Genomic DNA, 16,235 nt, shown 5'->3' with positions numbered 1-16,235 from the left:
AGCTATCTGAATCCATGAGTCTACAGCTTGGTAACACGATGAAGAATAATTCCAGTATTTATTTATTTATTTTTAGGTTTTATAGCTCACCTGCACAACAGAACATACCTTTAATTAAGCATTAGGAATGGGAAAAGAGAAACATAACTAGGAGAGAGACGAGGTAGCTGTTGAGGGTATTGGGTAGCACTATATTAAAAAGAGACACAATTCTGTTGTGCAAATAACTGCAACTTTTCTGCAACCACACAGTACATATCCCGACATGGCTCTGTAACAAAAGTGTACAAGTACTTGACTGTGCAGCATGTATTCCCAATCTGGTGTTTTGTAAACTACCCAAACTGAATAGAATAGCAACTGCATTAAACAGCAGAAACTGTGCAGCTAAACATCATGTTGTGCAACAAAAATTTTAATGTTACGTTTTCATTTGCACCACTAGATGGAGACAAAGAAAGATAAATGACTGCATTAAGGTAGAGGATAAATTTAGTTTGCAAATTGCACAATTTATTTAACTACTAATGAAAGATGAAAATAAACTTCAACATAAAAACAGTCCTCATAAGTTCAAGACACAGAAGTGCCCTTTATTATATCAAGAAACATTTTTACAGAATGAAAAAGAAAAAGAAAAATACATTTATTGAAAATCATAACTTTACAGAGGAAGGAAACATTTGGCAAAATTTTAACTAAAGCCTAATCTGTTTTTTTTCTAAAACCTCTTATAACATTTCAAAAACAAAACCAGAGTGCATCTTGCAAAATATTAAAAAGGACACAACTGAGAACATATCCGACATTTTTTAATTAATTTTGTAACAAAAACCGTACTTAACATAAACAAATAGTTGCCTCATTGAATTTTCATTGCAGAACAGTAAATAAATAGGCATTTATAAGACCTTAACATATTTTTTACTATCTTTTATGTGAAAATGTTACTTAACAATATATTGTATCTGTTTTTATAGCTCAAATTGATTGAATTCTAAGGGATAGTAAGATACAAAATATATAATCTGTTCTGTTTTACATTTTAGAGGCTGTTGACTGGTGCAAGACCTATCCAACGCATGCTGAAGACATAAGATTTCTTAAACAAAATCTTGTTTACAAGGGGAATGCAGAGCATATTTACAAAAGGAAGAACATAGCCATAGGCTCAAACTATTCGAAGGGAGAGGGAAATGAAGTTTCCTGTTCCCCCTGGACAACAACACACACTGTGGCCAACAGGCCAGTTCTCCAACACCACAGGACTAAAATAAAATCAAGCCTGCCTTTACTGCCAATCTCCAAGATGGCCATACACTATACAACATATCACATCCCCACCACATCCCTACACATGAATGCAATCATGTCTAGAGGCACAGCATAACGCTGCTCCACTGATTGAAGAAATATACATAACTCTAAAGAGCAAAACTAATAACTCGATACTCAAAAAGGTAAAATAGCTCCTATGTCATACAGAACCTGTATACAAAATACACAAGTCCTGCTAACATTCACAGCATGTTTGTCAACCAATGTTTCCCCACACTTAATACAAACTGAAATAACACTGAAACTTAAAATGTGCTCTATTTGAATGATTTTCATTATAAACAAGATTATACAAAAATATAAACAAAGACAGAGAATTCTTTTTTTTTTTTTTTTAAGGCAGAAACTAAAAGTCTTTAAAGGAAATAAATACCCAGTGTGTTTGCTGCTTACTTCACTGTAGAAAATAAGTACTACAAAAAAAATCACTAAAAGACTTAGTCTGGTCTGTGTATGATCAAACATACGTTTTAAATGTCAATAAGCAGGTAATGTGCATAAATAAAAAAATAATAAATAAAAAGAATGGATGAAGCACAGATGTTGCTGTTAGTATAAAAGTGTATAAAAGTTCTATTAAATCTGGTTTACAGCTTTCCCCTTTTTCTTTTTCCACACAGAGTGCCTTTTTTATAATAAAAAAAATAATATATACAGCAGCTGATCTGGATGTAGAGATAAGAGCTTTCTATTTGAACTGTTCAGGTATATGTCCAATCTGAGACTGCATGCTTGTTGGTGGACTTGAAATGCCCTCTGACCAGTCGGACATGTTAGAATGAGGAGATGAGCTGGACCACTGGTCAGGGGAGCCGGGGGACGGGGTCAGAAATGGGTGGTCAGGGACTTGGACCTGATGGTTTGGGGTGTTGTCCATTGGACCTGAATAACTATGCTGGGAGGGTGGCGTAAGGAACTGTGTACTGGGCATTGATTGGTTGACTGAGGAGGGCATTATCTGGGTCTCCTGGGGCAGGATGGTGTGGATGGGCATGCTGGAGCTGCCTGTGCTCTGCTGGAGCTCCGGGGAGTTGAGCTCCCCGCTGATGAAGTTCTGGCTGTTGGTTGTATTTGAGTTTTGGTGTTGCATCTGGATGCTCTGCTGTTGCTGTTGTTGAAGCTGCTGGAGGTTTTGCATCTGCTGCATCTGCTGAGCCTGCTGCTGCATCATGTGGGTCTGGGGGCCCAGTCTGGTGCCCTGGATCCCCTGGTAGGTCATCATCTGAGACAAGCTGGTGTTTGGGTGGCCGTTGTGGAGCGAAGTCGTCATCAACCCATGCTGCCCGCCCTGGTGCAAACCTCCTTGACCACCAGGAGCACCTCTCATGGGGTTAAACTGACCTGTTTGGCTCATGTTGCCATGCATCCTGGACAGCCAATCACATGGGCCATTCATGGCCCCCTGACCACCGGAACCAGACACGGGTAGATGGGTAAGACGGGGAGGCAGCGGGTCAAACTGCATTCGAGCTAGCTCCTGCTTGTTTGGCATTACCATGTGGTTTACAGCCAGGTGTGGGTCAGACATACCCTGCAGATGGTTCAGGGAGACAGATGGCGACTGTTGGAAAGGTGAGGTCATCATAGGTGGTGAAGCCACATCAGAGACATAGCCATGTGGAGACTCCAATGAATCAACAGGTGAGAGAACAGCTGAGTTATCCAGGAGGTTCCCAGGCTTCCCATCCTGGGAATTCTTCTTCTTCACCTTCATGTCTTTGCCATCTTTGCAGCCAATACCCTTGCTGCTGGGCTTGCGGGCCTTTTTGCCCTGGCCTTGACTCTGGGGCTGAGGCTGCTTCATGCTGCCCAGGAAGCCATTGGGCGAGCAAAGAGGGGGTGACAATGTGGTACTCAGAGACCCACCGTGCATGGGAGGACTTCGTACCAGGTTGTACTCGTCCATTAGCCGCACAATGTCATGATGCATTCTCTCCTGTGCAATGTCTCTTGGCAGCCGGTCCATGTGGTCAGTTATTTCTCTGTTGGCAAAGTGGTCCAATAAGACCTTGGCAGTCTCGTAGCTTCCTTCCCTGGCAGCTAGGAACAAAGGGGTTTCCTCCTGAGTTGAAAAGAAATGTGTTAAACATTGTCACAGAAGCTAAAAGAATGCCATTTTATAGCACATACTGGAAGAAGAGAAATTGTTTCTGAACCTTATTATTCTGCATATCTTTGTTAGCGCCATTCTTTAATAGCACAATAGCAGCTTCCACGTTATTTACTGCAGCAGCCCAGTGTAGGGCTGATTTACCTGAAGAGACAAGAACAGTTATTAGGACTTAAATGCCATTATGATGCACTCTTTGACTACAGTTAGCACAAAACTGTAAAAAAATCTTTACCAAAGTCATCGATGGCATTCACATCAGCATGGCAGTTAATGAGCTCCTCCACCATGCCCTCCACTGCCAGCCTGGCAGCCAAAATCAGGGGTGTAGTACCATCATGCATGCGGGCATCTAAATCTGTGGCACGGTTCCTTATAAGGATCTACAGAAACACACAAAAGTAAATTTTTTTTTAACTATAATAACTTTGTTTTGCAACTTTATCTAATTTCTCCAGTAATTTTGACTAATGACAGTATGCAATACATCAAACAGCAAAAATCAAGTGAGAGAATTGCTTTGTGTTGTCTCAATAGCCATTTTAAAATATAAAGAGATAAATCAGGAAATAAACAAAAAATAAACTAACAAATTCCAACCATTTTTCAGTACTGATCCCCACCTGGAACACTCCCTGGGCATCAGCTGCCACAGCAGCATGCAAAGGCGTCCTTCCCATGTTGTCCTGGATGTTGGCGTCGGCACTGGCCTCCAGCAGCCGTTTGGCCGCATCAGAGCGGGCATAGCGGGCAGCTAGGTGAAGAGCCGTTTCACCTGTACGATCGGTCTGGTTGTGAAGGTTAGCGCCTTGATAGATGAAATCATTGATCACGTTAGCTGAGGCATCCTCCTCTTCCTCACTGTTGCCTGTTTCCAAACCTCCTCCACTACAGGATGCGATCATCAGGGGTGTGAATCCATCTGAAGGGAAAGGAAGCAGGAGAGCATGAAAGAGGGCACTTATATATGCATTGTCAGCATAGTGCTGAGTAACTGCAACAAAAAAAAAATAGCAGGAGGTTGCTCTTCAAAGGATCTAGCAGATCAAAACAAAGCAACAAATAAATCGAATGTGGATTTGACACTTTTGCCTGGGTTGAATCATCACAGCTCTTTCTTTCGATAATGGATTCTGATCAAGGCAGCAGCACAGGAGAGGCTTCAGAAGGAAAGCGAAGCTGGGGGGATAGAGGCCAGGGTGTGCTAAAGCTAGACTGCTGCAAAAACGAAGCATTAATATCTAACTGAGGGAGGCAGCTCAGTCAGTTGACTTGGATAGGTTTTCTCTTCAAAAGGATGGCAAACCCCAGATCTCACAGATTTGGTCGATTCAAGTGCATTGATCTGTGACGGAGGAAAAAAGTGTGCTCTCAAGTTGTTAAATCTGTTACTTTGATTTTTCATAGTGTTTCTTCAGGGATTTCAGCACTTAGTACAAAACTGGGTTTTTGCATTTGATGCTCTCATTGGGTTTTGTAATGGAGAATAGAAAAGAAAAAAAAAAAAAAACCAGAGGCCCATTACTGGTCAAATGATTAATCTGATCAGGAATCAGTGTTTTCCCCCAGGCGCCTGGCTTCCAGCCAGCTGCTTTGAAGAAGATCCTTTACCCGGAGGACATGGGGCTTTAGTAACTCCTACATGCACAGTAGCACACTCACACACATACAGATGTACACGTACTTGAGTACACACGTGCACATGCTGGAAACTGAAGACTTGCTCAGACGTGTTCACTCAAAAAGGTACAATTTTTACTAGTGACACGTTAAATCGATTTCTACTTATACCCTTTTCTCATATTATGGTAAACACATCACATCTTTTCTATTCGTTTGTGCTGATTTTGACTCAGAAAAACTGTCCTAATATTTAAGTTCTGTATTTAACAACAGAAAATAACTGAATGCATTTTATCTGACCTGAAATATTTTGGTATTTAAATATTAGGACATAATTTATTTTATTTTATTTTCTCTCTGACATACCACACAATTATGTTTAATTATTTCTGGTAAGATTAACAGACATGGAAATCCTCCAAAAAAATATTAACAGCAATTAGGTGAATACGTACAGAAAATTCCTTTAATTTAATTCAGAGAAATGAGTCACCCACCTGGTCCTCGCACGTTAACATCCATGCAGTCATTCTCAATCTCGCCCTGAGGGGGTGTGGGAGCGATGGAGGGGATGCGCAAGTCAGCGGCATCCAGGTGCTGCTGGGTCCACTGGCGGTGGTCTGTCTGGTCGTCCATGTCCAACACAGCCTGTTCATCAAACTGCTGAAACACAGAGAGCGAGTGGTTAGGGAAGAAAAGACTGAGTTCAAACCCATTTAGAAATAAAAGGATATTAAATTAAATAAACTATTAAATTACAAGTGACAAGAATTCTTTAAAAAAGAAAAAAAAAAAACAAAAGAACAAAAGTCATAAATTCTCTAAAAACCCCCCAAATTGCCAGCTTTTTTTCCCCCAGAAGCTAAAAATGTAAATTAAAACTTCATCTTCAGTCTTTAAATAGCACATATTTGAAGGCAGATCAAATTTGTGTTTCCTTACCTTGAAGCGTTTTGCATCTGTAGGTTCATCCTCTCCCCACTCATTCGGGGTGTCATCCATGAGTGAAATGTCTGAGGTGTTTTTCAGTGGCCTGTGATAAAGCAGAAAACTCAGAAAAAATCCTTCAACTCTACTGCTTCCATCTCATCCCAACAACTCATCATTGTTGCAGCGATGTTGAAAGACAAAAGAATTGATTGAATCTGTTCCCCACCCCTCAACCCCAATAAAGTCAATTAATGCAGAACTAAATCTATTATATCATTATCATTAATGAGCCAACAAAAACGTCCCTTTTTCAAAAATTTGACTGATCACCAGTCACATCCATTTTATCCTCCAGAACTGGCTCTTCACCCGTCCTGCAGAAAAACAGGTTTCCGTTGACAACAAGCGCCAGTTATGGATAAACAGAAACTTACTTTAATCCCACCGAATCCTCTCCAACAGGCTCGCGTCTCTTCTTCTTGCTGGTCTCTGTGGTCTTGAAGCCCTCGGGAAGCCAGAGGCGCCCATGCTCATGGCGCCGCCTTCGGGCAGCCACCATCCCCACTCCAAGGAAGGCCAGTATCCCTACACCGCCCAGGACCAAGTAGATTGGGTAGAGCCCCTCGGAAGGCGGTGGTTCCACGCCGCCTGGTGGGAAAGGGTACGACATGATCACGACGGGCTGAGGCATGAAAGACCGGGACACCCAGGATCTGCCTGAGTGCTGGAGCAGAGCTTGTCCGGCTCTTCTTCACACCGCGGTCCCCACTCCAAAACACACCACAGACGGCAGCCAGTGCCAGAAACTCACTGACAATCCTCACTGCTTGTAAAGCTAGCTTCTACCATCTATTCAGTAATAATCAGAATTGCTAACCACTTTTCATCAAAAAGAAAAAAATAAGGGATGGGGCGTGATAAAAAAAAAAGCAAAAAGGGGAAAAAAACACCACCACCTCCTCTCTCTCTTTTCAACTCAGGGTACCAAGAGACAACTTTACCATTTCTTCTTTAAGAGAAAAAAAGGAGGGGGATTAATGAACTTCAAATTACTGCACGCACTTAAGCTGTAAAGACGAAGGATTTATTAGGATTTTCGAGATAACAAAGACTCCCAACTTCTAGCACACTCCCGATCAATTTTTCCCCTTCTCTTTTTTTCCACTAACGATTTTGAAATGATAAACTCCCCCAACCTAAACCCTCAGAGATACATTAAGTCCTGGTATTACATTCAGTGAGGTGAAGGTTGCAGCAGCCCCTCACACTGAGGGATAAGGCGTGTGTGCGCGCATGTGTGCGGGTGTGTTATCAGAAGACGTATATGTACATGTCTGAGAAAGAGGGAGACAGAGACACTTATATTATGTGAGTAGGGGGTTGGATGAGTTGATTTGCAGCAATTAACCATTTTGGAGCCTGAAGCCATTGGATTTGTACACACAGGGAGGAATTGATTGTTTTGGCCAAGAGATTCACAATTGCATTTGTTCACGTCTGCATAACAAATACACAATCAAAGAGTTCTGCTGTGAGGATCCAACCAGAGGCCGCTGGAGATGCATTGAGTATGAATGTTAAGGAACGCGTGTCTTATGTGGTATGAATGCACTAACACTAGAGGTCCTTTAAAGGCCGTACCTTTGTTTTTCAGAGTTTTGCCTGATTTATTATCAATATAATAATCCATCCATCCATCTCTTGCCAATGTTAATTGTGTACTTTATTTTTATATATATATATATATATATATATTATTTGCAGAATTTGGTAATTTTTGCATTTTCCCTGTGGTATTAACAAAGTATTTTTCATTTAAATTAATTTAATTTCATCCAGCTCTGCCTTTTAAGCCCCTCCCCCGCACAGATCCTACTCGCGAGCTAGCGACGATGCACTGGCTAGTAACTGTGGAAGTGTTTTAATTGGAGCGCAGTGGATTTTTTAAAATCTCATTAGTAGCTCCTGAAGGAGCTGGAAGAACCTGAGTTTCCACAGATTGTCGTGTCATTGTGACAGCTTCAGCAAATGTAACATGAGACTTGCTGATGTGTATTCAGCAGTGTTTTGACAGCACTGGAGCTCGGTGAAAAGGAAAAAAATACACTTCATCCAGCTCTAAGTATTCAGAATATTACTACATGAGTGGTTTTCATCTTTTCTTGAGTTTTTTTGCCAATTGTGATGTAACATACAGAAGCATATTGCATTCACTTGGACAATAAAACTTCTGTTTTTCTGAATAAATGAGATAAAAAAAAACAAACAATGCACTCTGTCAGTATTATTAGCAGGCTATTTCTAAAAGCAATGCCTTAGCTTTCTCCAAGTTTTCTCTAAGTTTTTTTCAGTTTGACACATCAGGAGAGTCTCTTGTTAGTTTATTTACTTTGTGCAAAGACTTGATGGCTTTTTTTGGGTGTTCAGGCAGAAAGCCCAGTCAGGTCTGGTGGACGTAGCCATGTTTCTCCAGCATTGATTGGTCAGTGCATTTAAGCTATGTAGTGACACAGGAGACATTCAGGACATTGCTGAAATTAGGCTACTGGATCTCTGCAGTGTGCAGCTGAGACAGGAGAACAGGCCAGAGCAGACCTTACTCCAGGGATCAGCATCTCCAGTCCTGAAGGACCAGTGTAGGTACTGGATGTTTTCCTGCTCCAACACACCTGATTCAAATTAATGAGTCATTAGAGTAACCCAGAACTCAGGGAGGTGGATAATCCTGTATCACTGGTTCCAAGTAAAACCTTGAAAATTTTACACTGGTCTAGCTCAGATCTTTTTAAACAGTGCTTGTATTGAGACAAGTTGAATTTATCATATGTGCCTAATTCAATAATGACTCATTAATAATGCCTACAAGGGGCGGACATTATCTAAAACAAAAAACACAGCAGTATTTTACTGTTGTTTTTTTTAGTAATCTCAATATTTCAGAAAAAAAAAGTTTTTTTTTTTCATTTTAGAAAATGATCTTGTTAATTCAGAAAAACAGAGCTTTTCTTTTACTTCCTAACACAAAGCTTTATCTGGGCCAGAAAAAAAATTCTTCAAACATGAATGCAGCTAAAAAGAACTGGCAGATAGAAAAACATGGATGCCTTAAAAATTTAGCATCCGACCAAATGTGAAATATAGCCACAATGTCACCATTTTCTCCCGATTTAGACAGGCAGACAGCTGCTGTTACTGAGTCATCTATATGTATATTTGCGTTAGTGTGTAAACAAATTCTTCCGTTACTGTCCCAAATCTCTTTTGTGTGATTACACTGACTTTTTTTTAAATCACACCGAAATCTAAACAGTTTTTTCATAAATCCAGGTGAACTTTTGTCCCAAAATTGAAATTCTCCAAAGTATTTCTGAAATATTAAACAGAATGGAAATGATGCTACCAGCTCCAGCTCTTGCTGCTGCATTAGAAGCAAAGAATACCTAATGAATATATGATTTTTTTATCACTGCCTTGGCAAAATGGTTGATAAGTACTCAGCATCTCTTGTTAAAGAGCCAAATCTTGAAATGATTTGTGATGAGAAATGTACTTACTGTAAACAACTTCAATAGGGAACGGAACATCCAGTTTGCCGCTGGACTTCAAAGCTCCGAGGAAAGCTGCTGCATCGTCAGTGCTCTCGAAACACTCGGTGGACTGCTGGAAGCACTGGCGGTTGTCCATCTCCATGTAGACAATGGAACTACAGAAAAAAGTAAGAGGGGAGTGTTTATCAGTTAGATTGTTCCTTATTAGCTTCCACAAAAGTGTCATGGGTTTTCGTAGAAAAGAAAAAGTAAAAGCAAAATAGGCCAAATATAAAGATTAGGAAAAAGATGACAAATCTCATGACAGTTTACTTCCTCACCCTTTGATCTGCAGATGATCCAGCTCCCTCCTCACTCTCCTGCTGCCACCTGCCACATCATACAGACTTCTCTTCACCACATTCAGCACCTCGCCAGGAAAGTCTTGCCAGGAGTCCACAGAGCGTTTGACATTGTACTTCTTCAGCTCGTGTTCCTCCCCATAATATGGGTAGACCATCATTTCCCCCTTTGCATCCTTCCTGAATATCACATTTGTTCGGAGAACTCGACTCAGCTCACGCAAGAAGCCATGGGAGTTATTGAGGAGCAGCTCAGGCGTGATGTGGACGACCAGAACCAACTGGCCCACAGCTATCTTCTCAGGCATGTTATTGGCACAGTCCAAGCCGTCCCACCCACACTCAGCATTATTGCAGCCCTGGTCACAGTGGTGGTCAGCATAGTGGTCCTTGCAGTACTGGTCATACAGAGGGCTGGAGGAAACATGAAGTGTGTTAATCAATAAAATAAAAAAGCCTGATATTACAAACAACTTATTGTGTCTAATCTGCAGAATGCCAGATAAAATTAACACATCTCAAGATATTTAACTTTAAATGAAAAAAATTGCTCACTTGCACTGTCCTTCCAAATTCTGGCAGTCGAACCCGTCGTAGAGACATCCAGCATTATCACACTGCGAGTCACACTTTCCGTTGTTGAAGTACCTCCAGCACTGCAGCGAGGCCGAGCAGTTCTTCCATGGGTCGTCAAAGTTGAGCGAGCAGTCGCCGTTGTCCCAGCCGCATGCATGGTTGTTACAGAGCTCATCACAGTGCTTGTTGTGCTTAAACTCCTCGCACAGCGGGATGAGGCAGGAGACCTCCACCTCCGTCGGCGGTGGGATGTTTTCACCAAGTCCTCCGGGGAAGCTGTAATCCAGGATGTGGCAGCGAAGGCCGGTGAAGTTTGTGGGGCAGAAGCACTGGTAGTATGGTGCCTCGGAGGTGTATCTGCAGGTGCCACCGTTATAACAGGGGTTGGAGCTGCAGGGGCTGTCGGTGGGATACTGACACTCAGACCCCGTGAATGACGGCAGACACAGACATTTGGGACTCTTATGGCCGGAAATGCAGGTTCCTCCGTTGCGACAGTGTAAGCTGCCACAGGTTTGGGAGTCATATTCACACGTCGAGCCGGTGAAACCCTTTGAGAAAACCAACAGATAAATGAGTCAACAACATTCTAATAAAATTATTGCATCAACTTGCCAAAAAAAGAAAAGAAATAAGGCTTTTTAATGATGCAAAATCTAACAAAAATCTTCTTTGATGATGCATTAAATTACCATATATCTGATTAATATGTGTGGATGTTAAAGTCAGAGATGAACTTGAATAAAACCAAGGACGGACACAGCGAATAATCCACAATAACTGTGCTCTGACTGCAAGATACTCACAGGAGGACATTTGCAGATGAAGCCATGTGGTGTGTTACTGGCTACGGCACAAGTCCCTCCGTTACGGCAAGGTTTACCCTTACAGCCATCAAACACTGTGTCACAGCGCTGGCCTACAGAGAAAGAGAGAAAGAAAAATCAACACAAAAATATGTCACATCTCCTATTATGATCATAGACAATATTCTAAAAGACTGATCAACTGTTTTATATCTTCTGAATAAATTTTATTACATTTTTAAAAACACTTCTAAAAAAATTTCATGCATTTGTGTTTGTGCCAAAATCAGATTTAGTTAATCCCTGTGATCCCCTCAAATTTACTCCCACTGGTGACCTTTGTGTACGAAAATGTCCACACACACCAAATTGGCTACAACATGATCATACATCTGTATTTTTTCCACTTTTTTTTTTAAATAAATCACCTCAGGCTTGCATAAAACTACCAAACACTAAATCATTTTCAGAATTTTAACAATTTAAATGCCATTTAATTATTTGAATGAATAATTCTTCATAAAAAAAACACAAAAAATAATTATTGTCTACATAAATAAGACAAGAATGGGGTCTTGGTGGTGATTCTAAGATATGTCAAAGAATAGAAACAAAAATTATTTGACTGCATTAGTATTTTCCATATAGTGTCCAATCCTCCCTTTGGACACCTTGGTGGCCAAAAATGCCTCATTGACTTCCATTAAAACCACATAATGGGTTTTAATTACCTAGGGGCCTCAAAAGTGATTTGTTTGGGAATGTTAAAGAATCTTTGATTATTAAAATGGTGGATAGATATTGATTTAAAAAAAAAAGCAAAAAATTAACAAAAGTGAATTAAAAAATTTCAAAACCGCCTGAAGAGAGAATGAGGATTAAACTCTCAGTCACCAAATAAGAATGTGATAAAATGTTTCCTAAAGAAAGTAAAGTATATAAAGAGGAAAATTGTCTTAATGGCAGAAAACTCATTAAGTGAAACTAAAAAGTGGCTGAATAAAAATGAATTTGGTAAAGTTTGAAACAAAGAGGCATTAATCCAAACCACCAGAATGTAATAATATAACAACATATAATAAATAACATGTAATATAATGTTTCTAATGTAATGATGGTACCTGTGTATCCAGTGCGACACTCGCAGCGGTAGTTGTTGGTAAGCTGGATGCAGCTGTGCGTGCCCCTCGGGTCGCAGGGGTTAGACAGGCATTCGTTGACATCCCCCTCACAGCGTTCCCCCACATACCCTGCAGGGCAGATGCAGTGGTAGCCTCCCACTCCGTCCACACACTTGCCTTTGTTGAAGCACTTTGGCTCTTGGGTGACGGGGTCAGTGAAGGGGTTGCAGTCGTCTATGTTGATCTCGCAGTGCACACCTGGGGGATGGTGATGCAAGAGTAAGATTGGTTTAATGAGCTCATAATAGCTGGCAGGTGAAATGTTTTGCAACTTGTGATCTGTTGTGTTTGATTCCCTCTCATCTGCTTTTGTTTCAATCAGTAATTTCCCAACAATCCTCCAGAATTATGTTAATTAGACATCTGATGACAGCAGTGGTACCTTCAGAAAAGCATCTCTGGGATGTTAAATTTCTCACTACTGCCATAAAGAACAGTGGCGTCATCTTTTATAATAACACTCCATTCGGGCTTAAACAGAAACAGTTTTTTAGTTTCTTTTATTCTAACATGTTAGCTGCATTGAGATACACCAAACTCACCTGCCACTTTAGGCTGACCTACAACACAAACTCTCCTTCAAGTCTGATAGCGAAATCAATGACAAGCAGAGGAAGAGTTGAAGGCAAGTTGGGAGGAGTTTTCATGCCTTGTGTGCTGTTAAGCCCTAATTAATGAAGCGTGGAGATAGGAAAGAGAGGATGAATTGGCAGAAGGATGTGGGAGGAGTGTGCGTGGGGTCTGCTGACCTTGGGTTCCCCGGGGACAGGAGCATTTGTAAGTATTGATCAGGTCAATGCAGGTGCCCCCATTCTGGCACGGCTGGGAGAAACACTCATTGATCTCCACAGAGCAGTTGGTCCCCAGGAAGCCTGGCATGCACTGAGGGAGAAAGGGAAGAAGAAAACAGAGGAATAAAGAAGAGGAAGACAGAAGGAGAAGAGAGGGGAGAAAGTTTAATCAATGTCTAACATGAAACAAAGACAGTTTTTGTTTACCTGGCTGTTTTCAGGTCTCAATCCTGCCAAGGCCAACAGATCCTTTACTCCAGGGGAGATTAACATAACCAAGCTGTTTGTTTTCTATTTATAAAAGGCCGTTTTATTAGGAGTGTTGTTGAGGGGATCCCAGCTGTATACAACCATAAAACTCCTGACATCAAAAAAATAAATAAATAAATAACTGGTCCTTGAGTTACAAGCTGGGAAACCCACCTAAATGCTGCTACAGCCCATGCACATCTCCCTAGCAGAACAATGGACACATAATACCGCAAAACCTGCTCTGGAATTTTTCACGCAAAAGGACAAAAAGTCCAGATTATAATCTGATTGAGCATGTCCATGAGAGGCTGAACCACAGAGGAAAACCCACAGGGCTCAAAGGATCTGTTGTCTGAGACCTGGTCTCACAGGACAGCCCTAAAAGGCCATGCACTCCTAACCTGTCTGGAGCTTTTGTGGTGGGACAATGGAAGCCAACACATTATTATTCAACAACTTTTAATTCTGGGACTGAATGGGGTAATTCTAAGATTTTTAAATTTGCAGTGTGCAAGTTTTTTTTTTTTTTTAGAAAGTAAAATACAAGACCTTTAGAATACACTTGAACTTGTACAACATGGATATACATGAATACAACATTTAATGCATTTTTTGTAGGTTTCTTTAGAGTTGTTACCTTGCAGGAATATCCGCCCAGAAAGTCAGTACAGGTGGCTCCGTTCTGGCAGGGGTTTGGCATGCATTCGTCCACCTGCCCTTCACAGTAGCTCCCAGTGTATCCCACCTGACAGTGGCAGCGGTGAACATTTCCAGCATTCAGACACTGACCCGAGTTTTGGCACAACTGGGAAACATCGATTCCTGAGAAGAGAAGGTAAAGTGAGGATGAAAAATATTTAAATTTTACTCAATGTGTTTCACCATGACACTGATTCTCACTTTAACTATAACTGTAACTATATTGCTAAAAATCCCTTCTGATCTTTTGAAATTTTTATTTATTTTATTTAATCAATTTATTTGATTTCTTTATTTATTATCATTTATGTATTTATTCTTTATATAATTTCTGTTATCTAATTTTATTTAGTTATTAATTTATTTACTATCTAATTTTATTTTATTTGACTGCAGTCTTTTTCTTTTTGTTTTTTTTTTACTTATTTATTTTGAATTTATTTTGTATTTAATTGTAAATAAATTGAGGCGCTCCATCAACTCCATTCAGCTCCATCTTACCTCTTTGTTTTGCAGCAACCTCACAAGAAACACTCGGGACGTCGCAGTAGAGGCCCGTCCAGCCAGTCTGGCACTCGCAGCTGTAGGTGGTCCCACTCTGCCAGCAGGTTCCCCTGTTTTTACACGGCGAGGAGTCGCACCAACGGACCAAGTTCTGAAACACAGATAGGATGTAACAAATCTCAGAGGACAACTGCTCATTAAAGCAATTCAAATGTTCCAGTAAGCTTTAATTTGGATGTTTCTGGTTGTTGCATGTTGGATGTTTCCCCTTTCAACTGTTTGTTAATCCCAGCAACTTATTACAACCTCATTTACTTGAGCTTCAAACAATGAAAAAATAGAATCAAAGAAGCTCTGCTTAATATCCCTCCTTCTACCTGACAGTTGATTCCAGTGTAGCCATGCGGACAGATGCACTTGTAGGTGCCGTAGCTGTCTTGGCAGGTACCGCCATTCAGACAAGGTTTGGAGTCACACTCGTTGATATCATGCTGACAGTAACTGCCGGTAAAGCCTGGTGGGCATAAGCAGGTGAAGGCGTTGATGCCGTCTACGCAGGTGCCGCCATTGAAGCAGGAGCTGTGAATAAAAACAAAAAGAAAAAAAAAAATGGATAATTAGAAAAAAAACAGACAAAATCTGGTTGAAAACTATTGTGCATCTTTTTTCCATTGTTCTATTGCCCTCCTAGATTTATATTTTATTTGTTTTATACAGTATGTTTTATGTTGTTTGCTTTATGAATTAGTGATTACTGTCTATAATGGAAATTGGACTGCTGCAGTCTTGGCCAAGGCAACCCTTAAAAAATAGATTTTGTAATCTTATTGGGTCTTCCCTGGTAAAAGAAAGGTTAAATAATGTTGTTTTTTTTTTTTTTAAATATATATATATATTATCTGATCAAAATCTCACATCTGATGTTTCCACAGAGATCAAACACTTTTGTTTTAACACCAATGCCCTACTCCACACTCAGATGGCAGCTTGGCTGAAGTGAGGGAAAAACATTTTGGTATTTTGCAGGCAACTCCAGGACTATGAATTCACTTAATATACAATCTAACTCTAGGTGTTGAAATATAGGAGGTGTTGAAAGTTAGCTGCTGTGAGTCGATACTCCAGAGGGGGCAGCAGTGTACAAGAAAAAACAAGCTCTACAATGAGGCTGAAAAAGAACCTGTTGATCAGAAACACATGGTTCAACAACAGTTCATCTGTCTGTTCTATCATTCACATTCAGAGAAGTAAATCTGACAGTCCAAACTCCTCTTTGTGAAACCGTGTGTGAGCTCCACACCTCTCTGTGCAGTCAGGAGTGTTATTTTCACAGTGGATTCCACTGAATCCAGGCGGGCAGGTGCAGGTGTAGCTGTTGACACAGTCTGTGCAGTTAGCTCCATTCTTGCACGGGTTGCTCTCACACTCGTTGATGTCCTCCTCACACTTTGTTCCCCGGAAGCCGAGCAGGCAGGTGCACAGGAAGTTGTTCACCTCGTCCTTACAGAGGCCTCCATTGCTGCAGGGGTCTATGGG

The 16,235-nt window shown here is 40.8% G+C and overlaps 1 protein-coding gene across 2 annotated transcripts in view; it reads right to left on the bottom strand.

Annotated features, from left to right (window-relative positions):
- Nucleotides 1-568: 568 nt before the first annotated feature.
- LOC121648589 (neurogenic locus notch homolog protein 1-like) overlaps nt 569-16,235 on the bottom strand; it is a 43,955-nt gene continuing 28,288 nt past the window's right edge. The window contains exons 18-34 of one of the 2 annotated variants that reach the window (XM_041998793.1): nt 16,000-16,228; nt 15,077-15,278; nt 14,697-14,850; nt 14,134-14,318; nt 13,203-13,335; nt 12,394-12,651; nt 11,273-11,385; nt 10,446-11,017; nt 9,870-10,304; nt 9,556-9,704; nt 6,436-6,649; nt 6,014-6,104; nt 5,569-5,734; nt 4,072-4,370; nt 3,684-3,831; nt 3,495-3,592; nt 569-3,400 (exon numbers count right to left, since the gene is read on the bottom strand). In XM_041998793.1, the coding sequence (XP_041854727.1) occupies nt 2,027-3,400; nt 3,495-3,592; nt 3,684-3,831; nt 4,072-4,370; nt 5,569-5,734; nt 6,014-6,104; nt 6,436-6,649; nt 9,556-9,704; nt 9,870-10,304; nt 10,446-11,017; nt 11,273-11,385; nt 12,394-12,651; nt 13,203-13,335; nt 14,134-14,318; nt 14,697-14,850; nt 15,077-15,278; nt 16,000-16,228 (4,820 nt within the window). In that variant the 3' untranslated portion in view covers nt 569-2,026. The remainder of the gene's footprint in view (nt 3,401-3,494; nt 3,593-3,683; nt 3,832-4,071; nt 4,371-5,568; nt 5,735-6,013; nt 6,105-6,435; nt 6,650-9,555; nt 9,705-9,869; nt 10,305-10,445; nt 11,018-11,272; nt 11,386-12,393; nt 12,652-13,202; nt 13,336-14,133; nt 14,319-14,696; nt 14,851-15,076; nt 15,279-15,999; nt 16,229-16,235) is intronic. The other variant, XM_041998794.1, reaches the window with a different exon arrangement.

This window comes from Melanotaenia boesemani, chromosome 11 (assembly GCF_017639745.1).
Source record: "Melanotaenia boesemani isolate fMelBoe1 chromosome 11, fMelBoe1.pri, whole genome shotgun sequence".
Taxonomy (NCBI): Eukaryota; Metazoa; Chordata; class Actinopteri; order Atheriniformes; family Melanotaeniidae; genus Melanotaenia; species Melanotaenia boesemani.
Note: the sequence above shows the minus strand (reverse complement) of the source record. Positions and strands in the feature narration are given on the sequence as shown.